Source organism: Mesoplodon mirus, assembly GCF_964341445.2.
Source record: "Mesoplodon mirus genome assembly, chromosome: 4".
NCBI lineage: Eukaryota > Metazoa > Chordata > Mammalia > Artiodactyla > Ziphiidae > Mesoplodon > Mesoplodon mirus.
The window spans coordinates 84,042,697-84,070,350 of record NC_138979.1 but is presented as its reverse complement, the minus strand read 5'-3'; the positions used below and the strand labels follow the sequence as shown (position 1 = coordinate 84,070,350).

The 27,654-nt window shown below is 42.0% G+C and overlaps 1 protein-coding gene across 1 annotated transcript in view; it reads right to left on the bottom strand.

Moving 5' to 3' along the window:
• LOC309802862 (uncharacterized protein) overlaps nucleotides 1-27,654 on the bottom strand; it is a gene marked incomplete at its 5' end in the record, with an annotated part of 165,200 nt that overhangs the window by 21,756 nt on the left and 115,790 nt on the right. Inside the window, 4 exon segments of the mRNA XM_082618744.1 lie at nucleotides 24-136; nucleotides 1,555-1,690; nucleotides 5,318-5,384; nucleotides 7,527-7,594. Coding sequence (XP_082474870.1) covers nucleotides 24-136; nucleotides 1,555-1,690; nucleotides 5,318-5,384; nucleotides 7,527-7,594 — 384 coding nt within the window.

Below are 27,654 nucleotides of genomic sequence, written 5' to 3'. Positions count from 1 at the left end.
TACATGCCGTGATTTCTGCTTACCCTCATCAGTAAGGGACTCTGTTGACTCATTGACCTTGCTGATTTTATTTCGTGAGTCTGTTGAATGAGACAGGAATTTCCAGGTGTTTGATATGTTCTCAGCATTGCCAACTCTGGGGGCAAAAGGAAACACATACCGTCAGATACATTCTGAGAAGCCACAGTTTCCGGTCTTAAGTGAAGATCTGACAAACTAGAAAGTGACAGCTGGCTGCAAGTACTACAATGATGGAAGACAAATTACTTAGGTCAGGTACCCAGCAATATGCAACACAAACTATTAAGGAAGGTTGGAGGCATTTAACATCACTGCAAGCATGAACTTTTTGAGCCTTGGATTTTTTTTTTAACGATAGGTAGCAAGGAGAATGCTCTTCCTTCAAACTGCATGCACATTATATAAGAAATTTTTCTGTTTGAAACTCATGTCTAGCCACTACACTTTTTCCCTGTGTTCCCTAAATAACTATAGACCAAGCCCTTATATTAAACCATATTCTTCCAACTTTTCTTGAGCCCAACTCACCAGCTAGCACATTAGGCACCCAGTAGATGTTTGTGGTACAACACAAAAGTAAGCCAGAGTCATTTAAAACTAAATTTTATTTAAAGGCCAACTTTTAAAAGTCATAATATAAACTCATTTGGATAACATAAGAACTTGGAAAAGAAAGCCTTTGGTTAATTACAATAGAAAGACAAAACGACATAAAAATCCCTGAAACTTTGTTTTTAATGAGGAGGAAACATTAGCCAGCACAGAGGTTAGGAAACACAGACAAAAGGAGATTTGCATCCTTCAGTTGGGAATTTTCCTCCAGCCTAGGTTAAGAGAGCTGCAAGAGATGTTTTGAGTCCTACATTTGAGATGACTTCTTTACTGGATGGGAAGGCAGGCATCTTACCCCAAACAGCCAGCAACATCATAATTGGCCCCGTGCTAATCACAGACAGCCGAGGCCTGAACAATCAGGGGCCACAGCAACTTCTGGAGGGACCATAAAAGGAACTCAGTGCAGATGAGGGATGGGGAACCTACTGTAGTACCCGGCCCATTATTCACTCCCATGACTTAAGAGTCAAGAGGCAAGTTTAAAAAAAAAAAAAAAAAAAAAAGCGAAACAGAACACAGTTACCCCCTCCCCCCAGGTTCATCTGACCAACAGAAAAGTGTGACATATGAAAATACAAGTGATAGAAACCAAACATTCAGAATTAAATCTTTTTTCCTATTCCCACTTCTTATTTTGATCTGAAAATCATCCTTTTAGAAGGCAGGTTCTTGAAAAGCAGGGCTGATCATGTATAAAAGCAGAGGACAACTGGCCTAAAAATGGTGTTTAAAGGGGATCCTTGCTACAAAATGGCGATCATGATGGTGCATCAAAGTGTAATCCTCACCCCACTCAGCTGTAGCACTAACCCATTACGTTATACATTTCTTTCTAAAACAATCTTTTTGTCAAATGGTATAAATTATTATGCTCTGTCACCTAGATGTCAACTGTGTTAGCTTTACATCCCCACTCACCCAGCAATGTTCTGAATGGAGACACTTTTGGAGAGCGACACACTCTGCTGGGACCGTCTGTTAGCAAACATGGGGGCGGCAGTGGTTTCATGGGCCAGGAGGAATGCGGACTGAGGGTGCTCCTTGGGCTGGGAGGCTGTAAAGAACGAAAGGACACCAAATGAAGTATCACCGACACATGCCCACCAGCACTGACTCACCTGATGAATGCCAAATAGAAGCAAACTGCTTTAAAAGAGATTTACCCTGGGAGTGTAAATAGGTACAAAAACTCTATGGAAGACAACTTGGCAATAGCTGTTGAAACTGTAAATGCCTATCTTTGATCCAGTAATTCCATTTAGGATATGTTTATTCTACAAGATTTACTTGTTTATATTTGAAATGACATATGTCCAAAGTTATTCAATGCAAAGTTTGGTAAAAGCAAACTGAGTATCAAAAGAAGATCAGTTAATCAATCATTGTACAGCCTACATGTGAATACTATGAAGCTTTTAAAAAAAATGAGGACACTCTCCATGAACTGACACAGATCTGCAGATAACATATTAAGGGGGAAAAAAACCAAGGTGCAGGGCTTCCCTGTTGGCGCAGTGGTTGAGAGTCTGCCTGCCGATGCAGGGGACGTGGGTTCGAGCCCCGGTCAGGGAAGATCCCACATGCCGCGAAGTGGCTGGGCCCGTGAGCCATGGCCGCTGAGCCTGCGCGTCCAGAGCCTGTGCTCCGCAACGGGAGAGGCCACAACAGGGAGAGGCCCGTGTACCGCAAAAAAAAAAAAAAAAAAAAAAAATCAAGGTGCAGAATAAAGTGTGCAACAGACCACCTTTTATGTTTTAAAAACATAATTAATAATCCAAATTGGTATTTGCTTCATTATGATAAAGAAACTTAAGGAAGATAAATATAAAACTAAAAAAAAGCGGTTCACCTGTGGGGTGTGATGGCAGTGAGGATAAAGAATCATATATTTAAAAATTTAAACTAATTCAAAGTAAGAGAAAAGGAGACCGAGAGAATTTTAAGGATAAAAGGAGCCTCAGAGATAACAGGCTGGTGTTCTTTGGGAGGACCTACCAAGAAACGTGTCAGGGGCTGGTGAGATATGCAAATTCCCAGCCCTCCTTGTTCTGTGCAGGTGGGACCTGGGAGCCTACACATTTACTAGCTCCCCAAGCGATTCTTCTGTACAATGTCTGAGAACACAGGTTTTGACCAATTCCTTTAATTTACAGATGAGGAAAATGCAACATGTGTTTGAGGTCACATAGCTAATTTGTCCTCATACTGCATACTTCTCTTGAACTTGACCAAAGAGGAAACTGGAGCTCTAATTTCATGCTAAAGTAGTCACACTGCCATCTGGGTAGCAAATTATTTTTCCTTGGTAGCTAACTAAACTGCTGCATTACCTGTCCATCCCCAGGAGCATCAGGAGCTGAAGGAAATAAGACTGGGGCAGCTGTTATGGCTTCACAGTATTACAGGATGTTTCTGACTTAATAAAATTAATAAAACCATTAATTTCCAATTCAAATTCTGTTTAGAAGAAGGTGATATAATAAACACCAGAAACATGCTACCCTATAACACGACCAGACCCTTCCTGCAGGAAGCACACAGGAAACTAGGAGATGTGGGTCCCACACCAACAGGGAAGAAGGGCAACTGGCAGGGAAGAGAACATGCTCAAGTGTTCAAGAGCCTGGAGCACATCCTCAGTGTCTCAGAAGGGAAGCTGCTGAGCAGATAAAATCTGATGAAGGAAGAAACACCCGTTCTTGAAGAACAGTAGGATGTGGGTAAGTCAACAGAAAAAGGGGACATTCTGATGAGGAGAATTACATGAAGGAAGGCAGAAACACTCTATTAATGTGAAAGGGAGAAAACAAGCAGAAGAGGAAGTAAGTAGAGGGGCGTATATAAGGGATCAGTGAAACGGCTGGAGAAGCAGAACGAAGTCATGTCATGCAGAGCCCTGAACATTATCAAGAACAACCTGCATCTAAAAGGCAGCATAGGGGGTTGAAAACAACAACTTTCCTTTGTTGAAACCAGTCCACTCCACTCAGGGAAGTTGCTAACTACTCTCTGAGCCTCAGCATCCTTAATTGTGATGGTGATGGTAGTGGTGAAAGCAAACACTGAAGGAGGCCTCTCACCAAGTACTTCACTGGTGTGATCTCACTTAAACCCGATGACCACCTGCTGATACTATTACCATCCTTTCACAGAGGAGGAAAACGAGGTACAGGGGATTTAGTAAACGTCCGAGGTTATGCGGCTATTAAGTGGGATGCTGGGACTCAGACCCATCCAACTTGAATCCACAATCTGTACTCTTACCGCTACGTTACCTCAGGAATAAAACGGGTAAAACAGGAATAAGAATACATGCGGGGGTCAGACCTAATAGGTATTTTTTGGAAAAATGCTATTTTATCTGATTTGAAAGAAAAAAAAAAGGTTTCTGAAATAAGGGATAATGTCACAGAACAAAAGTTTAAGGAAGATTAGACTTGTAAAAGGTGTTGGAATGGGTTGGATCATTGGTTAAAGTGGGTGACTGTCTGGCACAACTTTTCTTCTAGGAATCCACATGCAAAGATGGGCAATAATTGGACTTCTGTCTAAAGGGACTCCACACCCTCCTGGTGGCACAGTCTCTACAGCCATTCCGGGGCCATCTGGAAGCACTCAGAGCAGTCGGGCACAGAGCAGTGGTCCTCAAGCTCGAGTGTGTGCATCACCGTCACCTGGAACATCTACTAAAACACAGATCACTGGGCTCCGCCTCTGGAATCTCTGACGTAGTAGGTTTGGGGAGGGCCCAAGAATTGGCACTTCTAATTGATCCAGGATCTACCCTTTGAAAAACACGGCCTGAGGGTAAGTTTCACATGGGCTCCCATAGAGCAAATTTAGGTGATATTCATTACTGCATCTTTATGACAGGGGTTGGAAACAACTCAGACAACCATCTTTGGGGGAACTGATAATTATAATGTGGTATATATTTATGAAAGAACACCATGCAGCGATCTGAGACAATAGCTTACATATAGTAACACGCATAGATCTCAAAACCATATTGAGTGGAAAAAACCCCAGCAGAATGGATAAGCAAGTCCTATCATCTAATTTACATTTAACGCACAAAATCATAAGAGATATTTCCAGAGGTACACATATGTCTAAAGATACGGCAGATTAGAGAGGTTTACATGAAGTATACTGCAGTGCGTGCCGAGGAGGGGAAAGGAATGAGATAGGGAATGAAGAATGAAATGGGGAAAATATTAAGTAAAACCAAAGTGAAGCTTTGCACAGACTGGAGAAGACAGGTTGATGTGAATGGGAGAGGTGTGATTTATCCAATTTGTGTACCACTGAAGTCCTTGGGGAAAAAAAGATTTTCATAACTCCACAGTTTGTCAAGAAGTTTATAAGCAAGATCTCATCTGATGCAACTGTACCGCTGCTAAAAGCGAGTTTCACTGTCGACTCACGCAAGAGAAATTTCAAGACACACAGGGCTAAGGTGCTGCCTTTTAAGCGAAGACACACACTATTCTAGAACCTTCCAGAGAGTTTGATGGTAGAATGGTAAGCTTTTGGTCAATGAAACTGCAGCCTTCTCTAAGTATTCAAAATAGGTATTCAAATCTTGCTTAAGAATAACAAGTAAATACTACAGAAGTATGGGTAAGTCCTGAACCAGAGAGGCGAAAAGGAATCATGAGACGTGGGCCGAGCTACTTACACTTGTTTCTCATAATGACCGTGGGCAGCGAAGATGTGTCATGTGCTTGAAGGCTCCCTTTGGGCTGCTGAAAGGAAAAGAAAGCCTGAGTGAACCCTGCATTTACAATTTATCTTCTGTCAAGTTTCAAGAGGCTTAGAGCAGGAAGCCAGCTGCTCCTACTTCCCTGCTCTATTCCTGCCAATGGTCCTCAGCACCCTAGTCCTAAGCCACCCACTCTGGCTCCCCTCTGAACCCGCCAAGCACTGTGATCCTGCAAATGCCGTCTCTTCTGCCTGGAATGCTCTCTTCACCTTCACAGGCATGGCATTCTTCTATTTCAAGATAATCCCTCCTTGGTAGAGCCATCTGTTAGCTTCTTTCTTCTCCTCACCCAAGGCAGTGACTGGCACCCCTTAGAATCCTGCATGTGCCCCCACCTAGTTTTTTCCTTATTTATGGTCATCGTCTGCTTGTCCATCTTCCCCACCAGAATGCCGATTCCTTAAGAGCGGCATCTGTGCCTTTTTTGTTTCTCTTTCTCCAGTGACTCGCATTTATAAGGTGTTAAATAATTCTTAGGTAAAGTGCTAATTTTAAGACTTTTGTTGTAGCATGGAACAGAGACACTGTGTGAGAAATTACAGACTGAAGCAATTAGTCTGAGATAAATCATTAGTGAAAAAGGGTCCATTTAAAATGGAACTCCCCCTTTCAGGTTACATTCTTTTCTATGGGATATGCTGTATCCCTATCATTCTCCTTCTCTATAGCACATTCACAGTAACAGCAGTCTTACCAGAGATCACAAACTCAAATGCCTGTGGGGTCGGGCAGGTAACAAAGGACAGAGGCGAGTTGGAGGAGGGGGGGAGTGGCAGGCTGGGGCTTGTATATCTTGTCTAGAGGAGGCAGCAGTCACTCAGCCCCAGTAGATTATCACCCACCACCCACCTCTCCAACATTTAAGGAACTACAGGCCAGATACTGTTCTACGTGCTCAGGAGCTATTGATGGATCACTTGGCAAGTTGAGTGCTTACATTCTAGTGGGGGGAAGGTACAGAACATTAAAAGTAAATGTAATACAATAAATACAGTTGTTAAGTAGACCCTAAGAAGGTGATAAGTAGTACTATGGAAAAAAAGAAAAAGAGCAAGGGGGGAATTGGGAATGCTGGGTAAGGGGAAATACCAGGGCTGTGAGATCTTCCATTTCTTCAGGAGAAATCAGAAATCCAAACTGGTGTGAAATACGATTTTTCAATAAATACACTAACTCAAATAAAAAAAAAATTACTCCATGAGCCAAACAAAATTTATGTCCATGGACTGAATAAGATCTAGGGTACAGAGGTCTGTCATCTTTACACTAGAGTTCAGTGCTTCTCAAAGTGTGGTCCTCGGACTAGCAGCATTAGCATCATCTGGGAACTTATTAGAAAGGCAAGTTCCTGCCCCCTCCCCACCCACCAAATTGGAAGCTCTGGGAGTGGGGCCCACTGTCACCTTATAACAAGCCCCCCAGGTGATTCTAATGCACACTCCAGTTTGAGGCCACTGCACTAGATAAATGTGTTTGGTTACTGGAAGCACACAGCATGCTGAGCATCTGTGTAGATGGAGCTGGAGAGCACTCTTCTGACAAGGAACAAAGACATTTATGAGTGACTACAACACTGAAAACCACACAGGCCACCTAAACGCCCATCTGCCCCCAGCCTCGTACTCTTTAAGGGCTCTGATATGCAGTGCCTGTTATCACACAGCTGCATACTCAGAGCACGTACCATCATACACTTCCTGCTCCTGTCATGTGATCCACACGAGCCTGTGGAGAAAAGTGCTGCCAGACAGGCCCGTTTAACCCTGACACTCCCCAGCCCATCAGCGTGTCAGAGCCCCTGATTTCCACCTGCTGCCCTCATGGTCCTGAAGAAGGAAGCCAGGCATGTGAAAGGCAGAGGAGGTCTGCAGACACAGTTAAGAAAAAAACCACTTCAACGGCGACACAGATTAAAATCACAGAGAAATGTGCATTTAACATGGAGAAGCTCTGAAATCATTTTACCTTCCAAAAGCCACAAATTCTCGAGTGTGTTAAGAAGAGAAAAATCATTTTTGGTTATTTTAGTCTCAAAGTAGGTACCAAATGATGAAAATAAACAAAAACTACAACCCCAAATCTCCCACCTCTGAAGATCTTATTGGTTTAGCCAGAAGTGTCTTACCTTCATTTTGACCTTTGCACAGGAGGCCAGACTTTCTCTACGGCCTTTGTGGACAAAAGCACTACAACCTGAAAAGAGAGCAAAACCCCAGGTGACATTAATACACAGCAAACAGATCCCCCAGACTGATTTTTCCACTGCCCCAGCAACCGACAGACTGCCAGGTGAAGTCGCTCACAGGTCAGAATGTGACTAGCCGAAATTACAGACTGCAGCCCTCTTCTAGGAAGCAGGCGTGCGATGTCATTTGGAGGAGGAGAAACAAGAGCAGATGTGATTTCTGATTAATAAAAACTAGAAATCTGAATCTTCTCGGGCAGGAAGCTGAGAGGCTACAAAACTAAAGTGAAAGCGTCTGCTGTCAATATGTGAGTCTAAGTCACAAACAATACATAAATGATATGTATTTACATATATAGACATTTACATATACGTTTAATAACACCCACAAATAATACATAAATACAGCCCCTTAACAGGGGCTGTGAAATCTGTATGGCTGTGTCAAAGGTGGAATGTGAATCTGAAAATCTACCTATTTATGTCCTTTGACTTGGAAACCTAACTACCCTGAACTTTTTGCAACACCCCGACTGAGTCAAGAGCCGCAGAAGAAAGGTCATCAGAACCACCCTAATAAAGTACCTCTGGAAGCCCTGACTCGAGAGGAAGTAGGAGACTTCCTGAAGATGAACGGACATTTCCAGAAAGATGGAGCACAGCCCATAATCCTCCAAGGACACGAACTTATTTCAACTCATTTCTCACTCCTTGACCCACAAGGGCCACTTATGTAAACACCCCCCCCCACTCTCTGCCTCACAAGGGTCATCATCAGCTTGTACTGCTGCTATCAAGTCATAAAGCAGAACTATGCCAGGAGGTCAGAGGTCGAGCATCTCTCCAGGAAAGGACTGCCTGAGAAAATCAACAGATACCACCCATCAGGCAACGCTTCACACCCGGATTCAGGAAGCACCATAGGTCCTGCCTATGGTAACCCACGAATCATGGGCCAGGATGCTCTCCTGGTTCCTACATATGGATTACGAGGATACTAGAATGGAGACTGCCAGAACCCCAGACCCCAGAGGCTTTTCCCCATTCCTTCCTCAATGCCCACTCGGTTCACAGGTCTCTTCCCTAACACCACCAGTCACAATGCGTTGGATAATCTTATGGTTTTCTCCTCCACTGAGTGCTCCTCTAGGGCAGGGTCCCTTCATCTACTGCCGAATCCTTAATTAGGTCTCCCTAGCATAATGCCTGGCTCATGCCACCTACTCAAACGTCTGTTTGAGATCTTATGTCTATCTTATCCAAAAGCCAAGTGCCCTGACACAACCTAGGTTACAGCATGTCAAATATCTTATCAACACTAAAAGGAGTACTAGAAGAACAACCATCACACTAAACGTGATTTAGGTCCTGGCTCTCCTAATTAGTTAACGTTACCCTATGCGAGTTCCTTCTCTATAGGCCTCAGTTTCCTCAGAACTATAAAATGAAAGGAAGTACCACATCTTTCCCCAAGTTCCTTTTCTCTGTGATCCTGTAAGACTCCTTAGGCTACATCTCTTGAAGAAAGAGATAATTTTCCAAGTAAATCCACTAGATTGTTCTATAAGGTTCATGTTGCAGAAGAGTTTTCAACTTAGTCATCTGAATTATCACTAGGACAGACCCATCCTTCAGGGAATGGTTAGGGAAAGTTCCAAGTGGAGAAATCTTGGCTGAAGCTATTTCCATAAAAGAGGCGATAGGGAGCAACTCTACTTTTGTTGACAGGATGGCCCAGAGCGGGAACTTGTCTGGAAGTGGGGTGGGGTGAAGTATTCTGGGCCTTTTACTCTCGGGCCTACCAAGCCTTCTATCTAGCTAAGCTCTTCTAGCTCCACCCCAAGTGAAATTCACTGTCTGGTCATTTTTCTGATGTTAAACCATCAGAAGAGACATCCATTTACCAATGGCAGCACGAGAGACTCTCCAGGGAAATCAAAAACTGGGTAAATAATATCTCCTCTTACCACTTCTATTCAATAATATATTAAGAGTTCCTGCGTAGTATTATAAGGCAAAAAAAGAAAAAGATACAAAATGTAAAGCAAACAAGCAAAAATCCCTGTCTTTATTCACAGAGAACTTGCATAAGTTATTTGCTAAAATTAAGAAAGAAAAAGAAAGAAACACGAGAAAAGCTACTAGAAGTAAAACTTACGGCAAAGTCATGGAACTCAAAGTTGATAACACAAAAATCAATTGTATTTTCATATACTAGCAATAAAAAATGAAATTTAAAATTATCATTTACCATAGCATCAGAAAGTGAAATACATGGGGGACTTCCCTGGTGGCACAATGGTTAAGACCCCGTGCTCCCCCCAATGCTCATTGCAGCACTATTTACAAATAGCCAGGTCATGGACGCAATCTAAATGCCCATCGACAGACGAATGGATAAAGAAGATGTGGTACATATATACAATGGAATATTACTCAGCCATAAAAAGGAACGAAACTGGATCATTTGTAGAGAGGTGGATGAATCTAGAGACTGTCATAAGAGTGAAGTCAGTCAGAAAGAGAAAAACAAACATCGTATATTAATGCATATATGTGGAACCTAGAAAAATGGTACAGACGAACCAGTTTGCAGGGCAGAAATAGAGATACACATGTAGAGCACAAACGCATGGACACCAAGGGGGGAAAGTGGTGGGGGGGTGGTGGTGGTGTGATGAATTGGGAGATTGGGACTGACATGTATACACTAATATGTATAAAATGGATAACTAATAAGAACCTGCTGTATAAAAAATAAATAAAATAAAATTCAAAAATTCAAAAGAAAAAAAGACCCCTTGCTCCCAATGCAGGGGGCCTGGGTTCGATCCCTGGTCTGGGAACTAGATCCCACATGCATGCTGCAACTAAGAGTTTGCGTGCCATAACTAAGGAGCCGGTGACCTACAACTAAGGAGCCCATGAGCCGCAACTAAGGAGCCTGCCTGCTGCAACTAAGGAGGCCACGTGTTGCAACTAAGACCCCACACAACCAAATAAATAAATAAAAAGTGAAATACATGGGGTACATCTAAAGATTACCTATAAGAAGTTTACACTAAACACTGCGTAACACTAAAGGGAAAAATTAAATAAGGCCTAAAAAAATGGAGAGGTATATCATGTTCATGGGTAGGAAGACTCATGAATTACGAATATAGTTGGAGACGCTCAAAAAATAATAGGACAGACTCAGGTACCTACCCATCCAGATTTAAACGTTGTTAACTTTTGGTTGTATTTTCCCTAGAACTCTTTTTCTTTAAGAAATACAAACTCCCCAAAAGATCTAAAACCCATTTCCCTTTCTGCTCCTCCATCTTCAGACAGAATCACTATTTTGAATCTGGTGTTATCTTTTTTCAGCACGGTTTTATCCTTTTTCTATACACGTTAAGTATCCATAAACAAGAAAATGTATTGTCCTGTTATATTAAAATGATAGGTAATTTTAATAACAAATTCATATTCATGTTGTGAGGCTTCCATGAAATATATGAATCAGAGTACAATCTGGTTAGCACAGCCTGGTAATCTGAGTTTGACTATTTTTGGAACTGGCAGGTTGGTGGTGACCCACACTTGAGAGCATGTGTTGGTAGGTAGAGAAGCCTTTGCATCTGAGGCTAGAGGACAAGTGAGGAGTTTGGGTTAGGTTTTCATGTCTTAGTTGCAGGGACTCTGAGAGAGAAAAACATCGGAACAACGGAGACATGGGTTGTCATCTGGTCCCTGCCCAGGCTGTGAAGAAGGAGCTTCTTTCATAGGAAACTTAGGGAGCTTTGGTGCCAAGCAACACTGAGGTGTGGTACAGAGTTTTGGAGAATGCTAATCCACCCCCCCCCATCTTTACATGAAATCCAGCAACTCTCTGAAAACCCAGCAATGGCAGTAGCAAGAGTCCTTTTAGTAGCTGCAAGGACAGCAGACAACCACCAAAAGAAGCCTAAGCGTCAGGGAAGAATGGACTGGCCCATAAGGGTGACTGTAACCAATGGCTACTTTATGAGTACAATTGAGGCTACGCGTGGGTACCCCAAGAGATACCTAGGAAAGAAGTAACTTTTCAAGAGAAGTTTAAAGGCCCTGAATTGTGAGTAGAAGCAGGAATAGATGCAAAGTTTTCATTTATTTGCTCAATAAATATTGAGTGTGCACCAGTTTTGCGCAGGAACTGTTCGTTCCCAGAGATAGAAGAGTGAAAAAATACAGCATATAATCTGTGCCCTCATGGAGCCCAGTAATAGGGGCTATGAAGAAAACAGAACAAGGTATGTGATAATGAGGTTCTGAGTGAGGGAACATTACATATGGTGACCCGGGAAGGCTTCCTCAATCTGAGCTAGGATAATACACAACAAGAAGAAATCAACCATGCCAAGTTATGGAAGACAAGTATTCCACTCGAGGGAACAGCAAATGCAGAGGCCCAGGGGATATAATAAATTTGCCATGTTCAAGGAATAGAAAGAAGATTAGTGTGGTTGAGGGTACAAAGTGCTAAAGGGGTAAGATACAAAACAGAGGGGCATGCAGGGTCTTGCAGAGGCAGTAAGATTTAGATTTTACTAAAATTACAAGGGTTATTAATACTAACATGACCACATGTGTACTCACACATTGGAGAAGCCTAGAATGTATTACTTGTAGTATAAAGAAATATTTTTACATATAGGGAATTGCATCTCGAAGATAAAGGATTTTCTCTCATTACTACACAGCTGAAAGAGGTCACAGAATTTGGGGGTTAGAATTATGAGGCTTAAGATTCAGAGAGTTTGGGGATAAATCTGAGCTTTACTCTTACTAACCATAGGAATTTTTAGGGCTTCAATTTTATCATCGAATATTGGAGACCATAAACGCAATTCTTTTTTTTCCTTTACCTCAGAGTTGTTGTGTGGAACAGTTAATCACATGTAAACACTCTGTAAACAGTTAATTCCCTTAAAAAGATATAAATTGTTATATCTCATGAACATATTTATAGGACAGAATGTTTGGCATTGACTCTGATGACATATATTACATGTTTCTGCTACAGTAACCACTTATAGTCAATTTTTAGTGTCCTTGTTAATTGAGAAAATTATTCAGGTAGTGCAAACTTTATTTCCCTCTGAAATAGATTATATTTTATAGGATATTGGCTTTATAATTATGTTTAGCCTGAGTTCTTATATAATTTGCAGGCCTCTGGAAATGAACATTCCCGAAACTGAACTCAGTATCTGTCCCCCACAGTCTTACTCTCTCATATATTCTTCTGTTGGCATGAAACCGTGCACCCATCACCCAAAGGAGAAATACTTCAACTCCTTCCCCTTTATCTGTACACGCAATCAATCGCCAAGACCTCTCACTTGTAACTTAGACATGTCACCTATATTTAGACCCTTCCCTCCCATTTCCATAGACTTATCTTCCTTGGGAACCTCATCGTCCAGATAGAGGACTAACAGTTGTTACCATTTTTTTTTCTTTTTTTTAACACCTTTATTGGAGTATAATTGCTTTACAGTGTTGTGTTAGTTTCTGCTGTATAACAAAGTGAATCAGCTATGTGCCAGGCACTGTTCTAAGTCCTCTATAAGCTTCAGAGTGCCCCATGAAGAAGGTACTATTGTTATCTGCAATTTATAAATGGGGAAACCTAGGTGTGTAGTACTGAAGCATCTTTTCCAAGGTCATGAAGCTGCTAAATGGCAGAGTCAAGATTAGAACCCCAGTGAGTCTGAATCTAGGGGCTAAGCACTTAAGAACTCCTCTGTGCTGGGCAACATGTCACCATGTTCTCACTCCAGACTTCCCCCACATTACTGCCATAAAATCTTCCTCCAAAACAAATTTGACCTTGTCACTTCTCTGCTTTTAATAACATCCTGTTAGCTCATCACTACCTTCAGGAGAAAGTAACATGAAAAATAAGGTTCTTTACCACTCAGCCCAAATTACGTTTCCCACCTTATGGTCTGACCCTATAATCAATCTACCATCCTGTAGTCCTGGCACCCTGAGATGTTCACAGCATCATTTCCAGGTCTCCCTGTCTCTGCAAAAGCTATTTTCCTACTGGAAAAGACACTCTTCCATTTCTCTGCACGTAGCAGTCTGACTTCAACAAGAAAATCATATGGCATTGGCACTGAATCTCAGTTTCATCATTATAAAATGGGCGTCATAATTACACTCTTCCTCAACTCACAAGGGAACTATAAGGACAAAATGATATATTATGTAAAAACTTTGTAAGAATAAACTACGTGATTGGGTATAAGCAAAACTATTCAACTGTAAGGTTTTACAGTTTTTCCCATCCCCTCCAACCAGCCTTGGAAGGAGAAAGAATTCTTAACCTTCCTTTTCTTGGAGTGACTGGGCCAAAATGGGAAGTAAAAAGGAGGTACTCAACTGGTCTAAATGTCATAGCTCTGAGGGGTTGTACTGAAAAAAGGTGGGATTACTGTGAACCACTATTTGTGTGTGCAGATGGATAACAGTAAGATAGAGGAGGAGGAAAGGTGAATTTACGATGGTTTGAATGGGTTTTACATACTCCCCCTTTCATGTTTTCTGAAGAAAGATTCAAATCGTTCTTTAAATGGTTTTGGGATTCTCCACTGAGGTTTCTCTGAAAGCAAAGCTGTCAATATAGCATCATTGTGCACATGGGATTTACACAGCTTCCCCTCGTGGTTACCAGTTCCCCTTTGATTCTACCATGAAGACAAATGCTCTCTTTTCTGTGCTACCACTGAACTTTGTTCTGGTATAACTTGCTGTACCATAATGACCTGTTAACATGACTGTCACACACAAATACACACACACACGCAATGTCAATCATGGGTGTCTCAATGACTAAGATCACATATTATTCATCTCTGTATTCCTAATATCTACCATGGTTCCTAGCCCTGGTTGCCTGAAGAGATGGAAATCTCAAAACAAGAAAAGGGTACAATTCAGTTTTTCTAATTCTAAATCCTTCTATTAAAAATTTCCATAGAGAGGTCTTTTCATACTGTTGTAGTTCTTTCTTTTTTTTTTTAGTTGTAACATTTCTCAGAAGCAGTGCTTTACAAAAAAAAGAGAAGCACATGATTTAACCAGGAGACGAGAAGTCTGAGGTCTAGAACCCCATCTGCCATCAATCAGCAAGGTGACCGAGACAGGTCAGTTCATGCTCCTGACCTTCAATCCCTCACTAGCAATTGAGGAATCTGGACTCCATAGTCTTCACAGATGTTTAAGCTCTAGAATTCAATGATCCCTTAATAATACTTGGCTCCACGTGCCTCTGGGGGTGGGGGCATAAAAGAAACAGGAATTCCCAGGAGTGAGCGGTTTCCACTTTGGCTTTCTGTTTTCCTTGGATCACTACTGTCCCTTCACCCTCTCGCCACGGGAAAGCTCTGTTCTTCATACCTGATCAGGTGTCTCAGAAACAGACAAAGGCCAGAGAGGATGGAAAATGATTCGCAAAGAAGCCAAAAGGGGAATTCTGTAACTGTGTATATTTCCATTCCGTTTTAATTTAAAACCACTTAAGTGACAACTCCCAACCCGAGGCAGGTGCCGTGGGGTAGCTCATTACACCCTTGGGACTCCATGTAAATCTTTTTTTCTGAGAACAGCTATTGTCTTCCAAGGAAAAGCTTTTAGCATAATGTCAAGCTAAATAGAACACTGCTTTCCTAAGAATATTTTTAAGAAAAAGAACAAGAGAAAGGTATTCTTTCACAACTGCAAACACAGCCTCTTGCTTCCTCCACCTCAGGCCCCCTGGAAAAGAACAGCATGTGAGCCACAGGAGGCTGAGGCAGTGCCATGAGATCACCTCACCTCCTGAGACACAGGAAGGTTACACTCTGCTCCTTCAGGTTACAGTAAATGCAGGGTGGAGGTGTCTCTGAGGGCAAAAGCAGCAGACCCAGCCCCCTTCCATCCACCTTTGTTGTTTCTTGGCTTCTCACCCGTCAGTGAGTCGGTCAGCCACTCTTCACCTGGAGAATGAGAGTTTCTAACAAGAGAATGACATTTGCCGTCAGAAAATTCCCACAAATTAGCTCCCCTCTCAGGTCGTTCTTGAGGATGGTCAAGACAATACTGCTACAGGGTCTGGATGGATAGATATCCAAAGGGGAAAAGAATGAGCAAAAAATGCTCCTGAGAAAAAAATGAAGCATCCATCACAGAGATGTAGTTCCCCAGACTAAAAAGGAACTCAACTTTCCCTGGACTGAAATGGTTACTGAAATTGTGAAGGACCTCGCTGGTGGTCCAGGGGTTAAGACTCCATGCTTCCACTGCAGGGGGCGCAGGTTTGATCCCTGTTCGGGGAACTAGAATCCTGCATGCCGCAGAGCGTGGCCAAAAAAACAAACCCAAATTTTTAAAAGATTAAAAAAAAAAACAGAAAATGTGAGGTGATGGGGGAAATGTGGAGAAAATAGAAAATTTAACACAATGATGATGGTCTTTAATAAGCTGTGTGTTTGCACCGTGTGCATTTCTGGGGAATTTCCCAGTGAGAGCAGACCCTAAGGAGGGGGACATTCTGGAACTGTGGGGTGGAGACCTGGGGTCTCCTCCTCGAGTAATCACTTACCATGGGGCCTCAGGCTGGTTATTTACCCTTAGTGAAGCTTACCTTGGCCACGTGCAAACTGGAGATAATGACAAGTACATGGAGGCCCATGACAGCAAAGGCAGCACTTGTGCCAAAAGCAGGAAGCAGGCCTGAGCTGGAGAATGGCTGAGCCTTGGTAAAGGTAGAACTACTCTCCCTTCTAGGGTTTTCATCCACCTCCACTAGGGTTTAAGGAAACAATGCTCCCCACTCCAAGGCTTTTTTTTCTTTCTGAATTGTTCTCTAGTTCTGTGTAAATTCAGTATCTTTTCTCAGTTCAAATCCAAAAAGCACACACGTGCATACACACACACACAAACATACACCATTCCTGAAGAGTACACAAACTAAAGAAAATATGACTTCTCAACTCTTTACTTGCAAGTTGCATATTCAAAGGCTCTGCTAATCAAAGTACCTCTTGACATACAACGTGTGAAAGGACTTAACTAGGCTAAGTGCAATTATGCCAGAACACCATTAACCAATGGAGCGTCGTCTAGTAGTAGCACTAGAATCCACATCCTGGATGGATCTTGCCCACCAAACCTACCCCCAGACCTGCTCATCCGTTGCCTTCTATTCCAACCTGTTGGAGCCTGTATCCCATCTTCCTGGATTCTATTCACTCCTCACTTACTCTCTGCTCTGCAAACTTCAAAAGTCCAGGGTTCCTTTGACTTCTGGAATCCTACCGGTTAAGAAGGGCCTGGACTTTCTAATTCCTCAACGCCTCATCCACTGAGAGTCTCTGAGGCTAGGATGAGCCGTTTATCCTTTGGTAACAGCTCGCTTTTATCATGTTTCTTCCATTATGCCATCAATGACGATCTCTCAGAGAAATGCCCTTTTCACTGTCCCGCTGAAAAGGGCAGAAAGTGACTCTGCTCTTGGTGACCTGCCAGCATTTTGGCGCTGAGGGCTCAGATCTCCAAGTGTAAAGTGTGCCTTCTCTCTTGGGACCATTGTGAGAAGGTACCCGCCCTCAATTCTCGGGAGAACAATAAAGCATACGCCAGGCAAATCTGGGTACTACTGAACCGGAAACATATTTATCAAGAAGGTAAGGCTAAATGTTTCCAGGAAAATATCTTTTTTTTAAAATGCTTTTGAAAAATCAATCAAACCAAATGAATCCTTCCAGGAGACTCTCTGGAGCCCAGACCCTAGGAAGGACTAAAAGTAATCAATAAACTGTTCTGAACAATCCCCTGGTCAGACTTTAGGCCAGACCACTAGGGAATCAGTCTCCAGCAGGGGCTTTCTCCCAGGGCCCCGTAGCCATGCTCTTATCTCCTGGGGCTCTAAAATAAAACTGAAGTGATAATCCTGCACAGTGGAAAGAAAGTCCTTCAGTGAACAAAACCTCCTTATGAGGGGTGAGTGGCAGCCACTGAGTCGGAAACTAGCCAAATCATGGCTAAATACAACTGCAAACTGAAGCTGGCCTGGTCCCTAGGAGGGAGGAAGTGGGTAAGACAATTGAAGTTCACCTGCAGGGAAGCTTGGAGGCAGGAGAGTCTTGAGCTGCTGGCTCATTTGCTATTTTCTTGTCCTAAAACAATGCATCATATTTTGTGGTTTGAAGAAACTTAAGTGGTTTCATTTCTGATTTATAGGCATGTATAATTGCATTTTGGAGGGTAGGTGATGTTCATGTTGTGTGTTTTTTTATATTTATTTATTTATCTATCTATCTATTTATTTATTTATTTAAAAGAAACACAGCAATGGCCTGGGTTCAGGTATGTATTGAAACCTGCTAAACAAATTTTTGATTCTGCAGCCCGTCTGGGACGGGCCAAGACATGCAATCTCAGCTCTGTGCTGGGATCTGAGAGGTCTGGAGGTTCTGAACCTTCCCTCCCTCTTTCCTTCCTGCCACAGTGTCTGAAACATCCACCATGAAAATGCTTCCTTTGGGTTAGGAGAGGAAAATAAAATTCACTGTGAGCAAGAAGAGGGTAATACATTCATTTGTGGTCAATTTAGTGTGAGTTGCTTTAACAACTCAACTAGCTTGCAATAGTGTGAGGACACAGAACAGGGAGGAGAGGAAGTTCTGGATCACAGAGGAGCCTGAATAGTGATGCTGAATACTTGTTCTGATGATTGCGTTAGCACATTTCTTATGTGTATGGACCCAGGAATCAGAAAAAGAAAATCAGAAATCAGGCACCACCACTGACTGTGGTATTTAACCTCCCTGAGCCCCACTTACCTCATTTGTAAAAACGGAGAGTCCTGAATTCAGCCCCATTATGAAAGATACCAATCAGCTACATAACCGATAACACATAAGACTTTCAGAGTATGTGCAAAATAGGTTGGAACTCTTCCTGTATACTTAGCAGTAAAGGATAGTAGCATGGGAAGGGCACTAGCCTTTTCACTTTTTAGCTAAATGACCTTAGATTAGTCCCAGGACCAGCTACTCAATGTGAGGGCCCAATGCAAAATGAAAATGCAAAGCCTCCTTCAAAACTTTTAAGATTTTCAAGTTGGTGACAGAAGAACATTAAACGAAGTTCAAGGCCCTTCTAAGCATCAGACCTGTGCAACTGTACAGTTGAAACACCTATAATGACATCCCTCATTAGTCTTTTCTCCTCAGGATTCAGCTCAACGATTGTCACTTGCAAGTCAATTATGCCCAAAAGAAAATGAACAGCATTCATTTCACCACTTTCTGGGTCCTCTCCATGTCTGCCCATCTTGAGATGAACAACTGCTGACATGTTGGCACACGTTTAAGACAGAACACTGTAATGATGCATGAGAAGGAGGTAGAAGATAGGTGGGCCCCAGGCTGAGCAGCTGCAACCGGTCCCCTGTTGACACTTCGAGATAAGATACTAGCAGGAGCATCAGGTCTTGACTGGGTGAAAGACAAATCGACCACATTTTTTTCATTCTTGTGGTCAAGGGAATTTCCCAGCTTGCACATGCACAGAGAAGGTCCTCAGTCTAGCGAAGGGGTCAAAGGGAGAAAGAAACACCAGTCCTCAACACCTCCTGTCAAACCCCCCAGAAACCTTCATGCTGGAATCCATCTTGGCTGAGAGATGTGTATGCCACCAGGAAGGACCCCGAGTCGGGCCAAATATGGGCACAAGCAAGATGGTTGGCCAGAGACAAACCCATAAGACTGCCCCCATATAAGCGATCTAAGCCACCATTATTGGGAGCAACTCACTCCTCGAGTTTGCCCGTGTGGTTTGCTTCTAATAAGTGCTTTATCTGTTTCACAATCTTGGTCTCTTTACTGAATTATTTCTTCAAAGATGACAAGAACCAAGGTCCTGCTTCCAGCCCCCTCACCACCACCACCCAGAATCACCACACCAGAATCAAGAGTATATATTTATTATTACCAATCTTAGACCATAAGCAGAAAACAGCCTCCTTTGATTCATATGAAGGTGTGCTAAGAGATATTTTTTCTCTTTTTTTTAAGTGAACTATTTTGGAGTGCCAAATTATTTAGGGGCTTTTACTCTGTTTCAAGTCCTCTCCTTAGAGTAAGAATGATCTCTGTGGTTATAATATCAACAAAAGCACCAGTGTCGGCATAAATAAAAATGCAAAAGCAGAGGCAGCTCCATGTCATAATTACACACTGGGTACCACTCAGCTCCTATTCAGAAACTGAGCCTGCACAATGAAGACATACATAGATCTACTTTCTTAAATAAATTACTGTTCTATGAAGGTTGCCCTGGAAGGATTACTGTCTCTAACTTCCAAGAACTTCTCATTTGCAAGGGAAGGACTTGGCAACGATTACAGAAATTGCTCTCAAAAGCATAAAACACATAAGAGAATTTTTAGAAAATCCCATTATCATTCATTAAAGCATTTTAAGGCCTTATTAATTCAGATGGGATAATCGGTTGTTGATTAGCCAGATAGTTAAGCATTCATTGTCATATGCTGATGAACTGTGAGAAATTACATTTCCTAGCCACCAAAGACTCACCTAATGCAGTTAGCACTTCATCAGGTAAGGCTGCATCTGGAAAAATTAGCTAGATTTTTATTCCCCAGTCTTTTCTTTCATCTCCCAAACTTTTCCTTAATGAAAAGTATTCCTTATTCTGCTTGGTCGAAAACTACATCAGGAGCCAACTTTAAAAGCTGGCTAGCAGGGGGACCTTCAACATGGAGGAGTAAGATGCGGAGATCACCACTCTCCCCACAAATACATCAGAAATACATCTACATGTGGAACAACTCCTACAGAACACCTACTGAACGCTGGCAGAAGACCTCAGACGTCACAAAAGGCAAGAAAATCCCCACGTACCTCGGTAGGAAAAAAGAAAAAACAGAGACAAAAGAATAGGGATGGGACCTGCACCTCTGGGAGAGAGCTAGAAGGAGGAAAAGTTTCCACACAGTAGGAAGCCCCTTCACTGGCAGAGACAGGGGGTGGCGGTGGGGGGAAGCTTTGGAGCCATGGAGGAGAGTGCAGCAACAGGGGTGCAGAGAGCAAAGCGGAGAGATTCCCGTACAGAGGATCGGGGCTGACCAGCACTCACCAGTCCGAGAGGCTTGTCTGCTCACCTGCTGGGGTGGGTGGGGGCTGAGAGCTGAGGCTCAGTCTTTGGAGGTCAGATCCCAGGGACAGGACGGGGGTTGGCTGGGTGAACACAGCCTGAAGGGGGCTAGTGCGCCACAGCTAGCCGGGAGGGAGTCTGGGAAAAAGCCTGGAACTGCCTAAGAGGCAAGAGACCATTGTTTCGGGGTGCACAAGGACAGGGGATTCCTTCCCTGTCTGCCCACAGAAGGCAGAGCACCACCTAAATGAGATCCAGAGGTGGGCGCAAGCCATGGCTATCAGCTTGGACCCCAGAGACGGGCATGAAATGCTAACACTGCTGCTGCAGCCACCAAGAATCCTGTGTGCAAGCACAGGTCACTATCCACACACCCCCACCCCTACCCCAGGAGCCTGTGCAGCCCGCCACTGCCAAGGTCCCATGATCAAGGGACAACTTCCCCAGCAGAACACACACTGCGCCTCAGGCTGTTGCCACGTCACGCTGGTCTTTGTTGCCACAGGCTCGCCCCACATAACAATTATAAATACCATACCCCTCCTTCACCCTGGCATAAGTGAGCCAGAGCCCCATAGTCAGCCGCTGTTTTAATCCCATCCTGTATGGGTGGGAATAGATGCCTGAGGGTGACCTACATGCAGAGGTTGGGGCAAACCAAAGCTGAACCCCAGGAGCTGTGTGAACAAAGAAGAAAAAGGGAAATTTCTCTGTGCAGCCTTAGAAGCAGCAGATTAAATCCCCACAATCAACTTGATATAGCCTGCATCTGTGGAAGACCTGAATGGACAACAAATCATCCCAAAATTGAGGCGGTAGACTTTGGGAGCAACTGCAGACTTGGGGTCTGCTGTCTATGACTGATTTGTTCCTGATTTTTATGTTTATCTTACTATAGTTTTTAGTGCTTGTTATCACTGGTGGATTTGTTTATTGGTTTGGTTGCTCTCTCCTTTTTTAAATTTTTATTATTATTTTTTTAAATATTTTTTTTTCTTTTTTTCTCCCTTTCCTTCTGAGCCGTGTGTCTGACAGGGTCTTGGTGCTCCGGTTTGATGTCAGGCCTGAGCCTCTAAGGTGGGAGAGCGGAGTACAGTACATTGGACTACCAGAGACATCCCAGCCCCATGTAATATCAATCTGTGAAAGCTCTCCCAGAGATCTCCATCTCAACGCTAAGACCCAGCTCCACCCAAAGGCCAGCAAATTACAGTGCTGGACACCCCATGACACTCAACTAGCAAGACAGGAACACAAGCCCAGCCATTAGCAAAGATGCAGCCTAAAATCATACTAAGTTCACAGACACCCCAAAACACATCACAAGATGTGGCCCTGCCCACCAGAAAAACAAGATCCAGCCCCACCCATCAGAACACAGGCATCAGTCCCCTCCACCAGGAAGCCTACACAAGCCACTGAACCAACCTCACCCACTGGGGTCAGACACAGAAAACAATGGAAACTAAGACCCTGCAACCTGTAAAAAGGAGACCCCAAACACAGTAAATTAAACAAAATGACAAGACAAGGAAATATGCAGCAGATGAAGGACCAAGGTAAAAACCCACCAGAACAAACAAATGAAGACGAAATAGGCAGCCTACCTGAAAAAGAATTCAGAGTAATGATAGTAAAGAGGATACAAAATCTTGGAAATAGAATGCGGAAAATACAAGAAATGTTTAACAAGGACCTAGAAGAACTAAAGAGCAAATAAACAATGATGAACAACACAATAAATGAAATAAAAAATTCTCTAGAAGCAATTAATAGCAGAATAACTGAGGCAGAAGAACCGGTAAGTGACGTAGAAGAGAAAATAGTGGAAATAACCACTGCAGAGCAGAATAAAGAAAAAAGAATGAGAAGAATTGAGGACAGTCTCAGAGACCTCTGGGACAACATTAAACACACCAGCTGGGCTTCCCTGGTGGCACAGTGGTTGGGAGTCCACCTGCCGATGCAGGGGACAAGGGTTCGTGCCCCGGTCTGGGAAGATCCCACATGCCGCAGGGTGGCTGGGCCCATGGGCCATGGCCACTGAGCCTGTGCGTCCAGAGCCTGTGCTCCGCAATGGGGGAGGCCACAACAGTGAGAGGCCTGCGTACCGCAAAAAAAGCAAACAAACAAACAAAAAACAACATTCAAATTATAGGGGTCCCAGAAAAGGAACACAAAAAGAGTCTGCGAAAATATTTGAAGAGATCATAGTTGAAAACTTCCCTAACATGGGAAAGGAAATAGTCAATCAAGTCCAAGAAGCGCAGAGAGTCCCATACAGGATAAATCCAAGAAGAAACATGTCAAGACACATATTAATCAAGCTATCAAAAATTAAATACAAAGAAAAAATATTAAAAGCAGCAAGGGAACAGTAACAAATAACATACAAGGGAACCCCCACAAGGTTAACAGCTGATCTATCAGCAGTAGCTCTGCAAGCCAGAAGGGAGTGGCAGGACATATATAAAGTGATGAAAGGGAAAAATCTACAACCAAGATTACCCTACCCAGCAAGGATGTCATTCAGACTCAACAGAGAAATTAAAACCTTTACAGACAAGCAAAAGTTAGGAGAATTCAGCACCACCAAACCAGGTTTACAACAAATACTAAAGGAACTTCTCTAGGCAGGAAACACAACAGAAGGAAAAGACCTACAATAACAAACCCAAAACAATTAAGAAAATCATAATAGTAACATACATGTTGATAAGTACCTTAAATGTAAAAGGATTAAATGCTCCAATCCAAAGACAGACTGGTTGAATGAATACAAAAACAAGACCCATATATATGCTGCCTACAAGAGACCCATTTCAGACCTAGGGACACATACAGACTGAAAGTGAGGGGATGGAAAAAGATATTCCATGAAAATGGAAATCAAAAGAAACCTGGAGTAGCAAGTCCCATATCAGACTAAATAGACTTTAAAATAAAGACTATTACAAGAGACAAAGAAGGACACTACATAATGATCAAGGGATCAACCTACGAAGAAGATATAACAATTGTAAATATTTATGCACCCAACATAGGAGCACCTCAGCACGTAAAGCAAATGCTAACAGCCATAAAAGGGAACATTGACAGTAACACAATCATAGTAGGGGACTTTAACACCCCACTTTTACCAATGGACAGATCATCCAAAATGAAAATAAATAAGAAAAAACAAGCTGTAAATGATACATTAAACATGATGGACTTAATGGATATTTATAGGACATTCCATCCAAAAACAACAGAATACACATTCTTCTCAAGTGCTCATGGAACATTCTCCAGGATAGATCATATCTTGGGTCACAAATCAAGCCATGGTAAATTTAAGAACACTGAAATCATCGCAAGTATCTTTTCCAAACACAATGCTATAAGACTAGATATCAATTCCAGGAAAACATCTGTAAAAAATTCAGACACATGGAGGCTAAACAATATGCTACTTATTAACCAAGAGATTACTGAAGAAATCAAAGGGGAAATCAAAAAATACCAAGAAACAAGTGACAATGAAAACATGACAACCCAAAACCTATGGGATGCAGCAAAAGCAGTTCTAAGAGGGAAGTTTATAGCAATACAATTCTACCTCAGGAAACAAGAAACATCTGAAATAAACAATCTAACCTTACACCTAAAGCAATTAGAGAAAGAACAAAACAACCCCAAAGTTAGCAGAAGGGAAGAAATCATAAAGATCAGATCAGAAATAAATGAGAAAGAAATGAAGGAAACAACAGCAAAGTTCCATAAATCCAAAAGCTGGTTCTTTGAGAATATAAACAAAATTGATAAACCATTAGCCAGACTCATCAAGAAAAAAAGGGAGAAGACTCAAATCAACAGAATTAGAAATGAAAAAGGAGAAGTAACAACTGACACTGCAGAAATACAAAGGATCATGAGAGATTACTACAAGCAACTATATGCCAATAAAATGGACAACCTAGAAGAAATGGACAAATTCTTAGAAAAGCACAACCTTCTGACTGAACCAGGAAGAAACAGAAAATATAAATAGATCAATCACAAGCAGTGAAATGGAAACTGGGATTTAAAATTTTCCAACAAACGAAAGAACAGGTCCAGAGGCTTCAGAGGCAAATTCTATCAAACACTGAGAGAAGAGTCAACACCTATCCTTCTCAAACTCTTCCAAAATATAGCAGAGGGAGGAACACCCCCAACTCATCTAGGAGGCCACCATCACCCTGACACCAAAACGGGACAAAGATGTCACAAAAAAGAAAACTACAGGCCAATATCATTAATGAATATAGATGTAAATATCCTCAACAAAACACAAGCAGATAGAATCCAACAGCACATTCAAAGGATCATACACCATGATCAAGTGGGGTTTATCCCCAAAATGCAAGGATTCTTCAATATGCAAATCAATCAATGTGATACACCATATTAATACACTACAGGATAACAACCATGTAATCATCTCAATAGATGCAGAAAAAGCTTTTGACAAAAATCAACACCTATTTATGATAAAAACTCTCCAGAAAGTAGGCATAGAGGGAACCTACCTCAACATAATACAGGCCATATATGACAAACCCACAGCCAACATTGTTCTCAATTGTGAAAAACTGAAACCATTTACTATAAAATCAGGAACAAGGTTGCCCATTCTCACCTCTATTATTCAACTAGTTTTGGAAGTTATAGCCACAGCAATCAGAGAAGAAAAAGAAAAGAAAGGAATCCAACTCGTGAAAGAAGTTAAAGTGTCACTGTTTGCAGATGACATGGTACTATACATAGAGAATCCTAAAGATGTTACCAGAAAACTACTAGAGCTAATCAATGAATTTGGTAAAGTAGCAAGATACAAGATAAATGTACAGAAATCTCTCGCATCCCTATACACTAATGATGAAAAATCTGAAAGAGAAATTAAGGAAACACCCCCATTTACCATTGCAACAAAAAGAATAAAATACCTAGGAATAAACCTACCTAAGGAGACAAAAGACCTGTATGCAGAAAACTAAGACACTGTTGAAAGAAATTAAAGATGATACAAACAGATGGAGAGATATACCATGTTCTTGGATTGGAAGAATCAACATTGTGAAAATGACTCTACTACACAAAGCAATCTACAGATTCAATGCAATCCCTATCAAATTAGCAATGGCATTTTTCACAGAACTAGAACAAAAAAATTCACAATTTGTATGGAAACACAAAAGATTCCGAATAGCTAAAGCGATCTTGGGGAAGAAAAACGGAGCTGGTGGAATCAGGTTCCCTGACTTCAGACTATACTACAAAGCTACAGGTATCAGGACAGTATGGTACTGGCACAAAAACAGAAATATAGATCAATGGAACAGGATAGAAATCCCAGAGATAAACCTACACACATATGGTCTCCTTATCTTTGATAAAGGAGGCAAGAATATACAATGGACAAAAGACAGCCTCTTCAATAACTGGTGTTGGGAAAACGGTACAGCTACATGTAAAAGAATGAAATTAGAACACTCCCTGACACAGATACAAAAATAAAGTCAAAATGGATTAAAGACCTAAATGTAAGGCCAGACACTATCAAACTCTTAGAGGATTACATAGGTAGAACACTGTGTGACATAAATCACAGCAAGATCCTTTTTGACCCACCTCCTAGAGAAATGGAAATAAAATAAAAAATAAACAAATGGGACCTAATGAAACTTAAAAGCTTTTGCACAGCAAAGGAAACCATAAACAAGATGAAAAGACAACCTTCAGAATGGGAGATAATATTTGCAAACGAAGCAACTGACAAAGGATTAATCTCCAAAATATAGAAGCAGCTCATGCAGCTCAATATCAAAAAGCAAACAAGCCAATCCAAAAGTGGGCAGAAGACCTAAATAGACATTTCTCCAAAGAAGATATACAGATTGCCAACAAACACATGAAAGGATGCTCAACATCACTAATCATTAGAGAAATGCAAATCAAAACTACAATGAGGTATCACCTCACACCGGTCAGAATGGTCATCATCAAAAAATCTACAAACAATAAATGCTGGCGAGGGTGTGGAGAAAAGGGAACCCTCTTGCACTGTTGGTAGGAATGTAAATTGATATAGCCACTATGGAGAACAGTATGGAGGTTCCTTAAAAAACTAAAAATAGAACTACCATATGATCCAGCAATCCCACTACTGGGCATATACTCTGAGAATACCATAATTCAAAAAGAGACATGTTCCACAATGTTCATTGCAGCACTATTTACAATATACAGGATATGGAAGCAACCTAAGTGTCCATCAACATATGAATGGATAAAGAAGATGTGGTACATATATACAATGGAATATTACTCATCCAGAAAAAGAAACAAAATTGAACTATCTGTAGTGAGGTGGATGGACTGAGAGTCTGTCATACAGAGTGAAGTAAGCCAGAAAGAGAAAAACAAGTACCGTATGCTAACACACATATCTGCAATAAAAAAAACAAAAAAACCCCACCTGGTTCTGATGAACCTAGGGGCAGGACAGGAATAAAGACACAGACGTAGAGAATGGACTTGAGGACACGGGGAGGGAGAAGGGTAAGCTGGGACGAAGTGAGAGAGTAGCACTGTCATATATACACTATGAAATGTAAAACAGAGAGCTAGTGGGAAGCAGCTGCATAGCACAGGGAGAGCAGCTCGGTGCTTTATGACCACCTAGAGGGGTGGGATAGGGAGTGTGGGAGGGAGACGCAAGAGGGAGGGGATATGGGGATATATGTACACATATAGCTGATTCACTTTGTTATACAGCAGAAACTAACACAACATTGTCAAGCAATTTTACTCCAATAAAGATGTTTTAAAAAAAGAAAAAGCTGGTTGG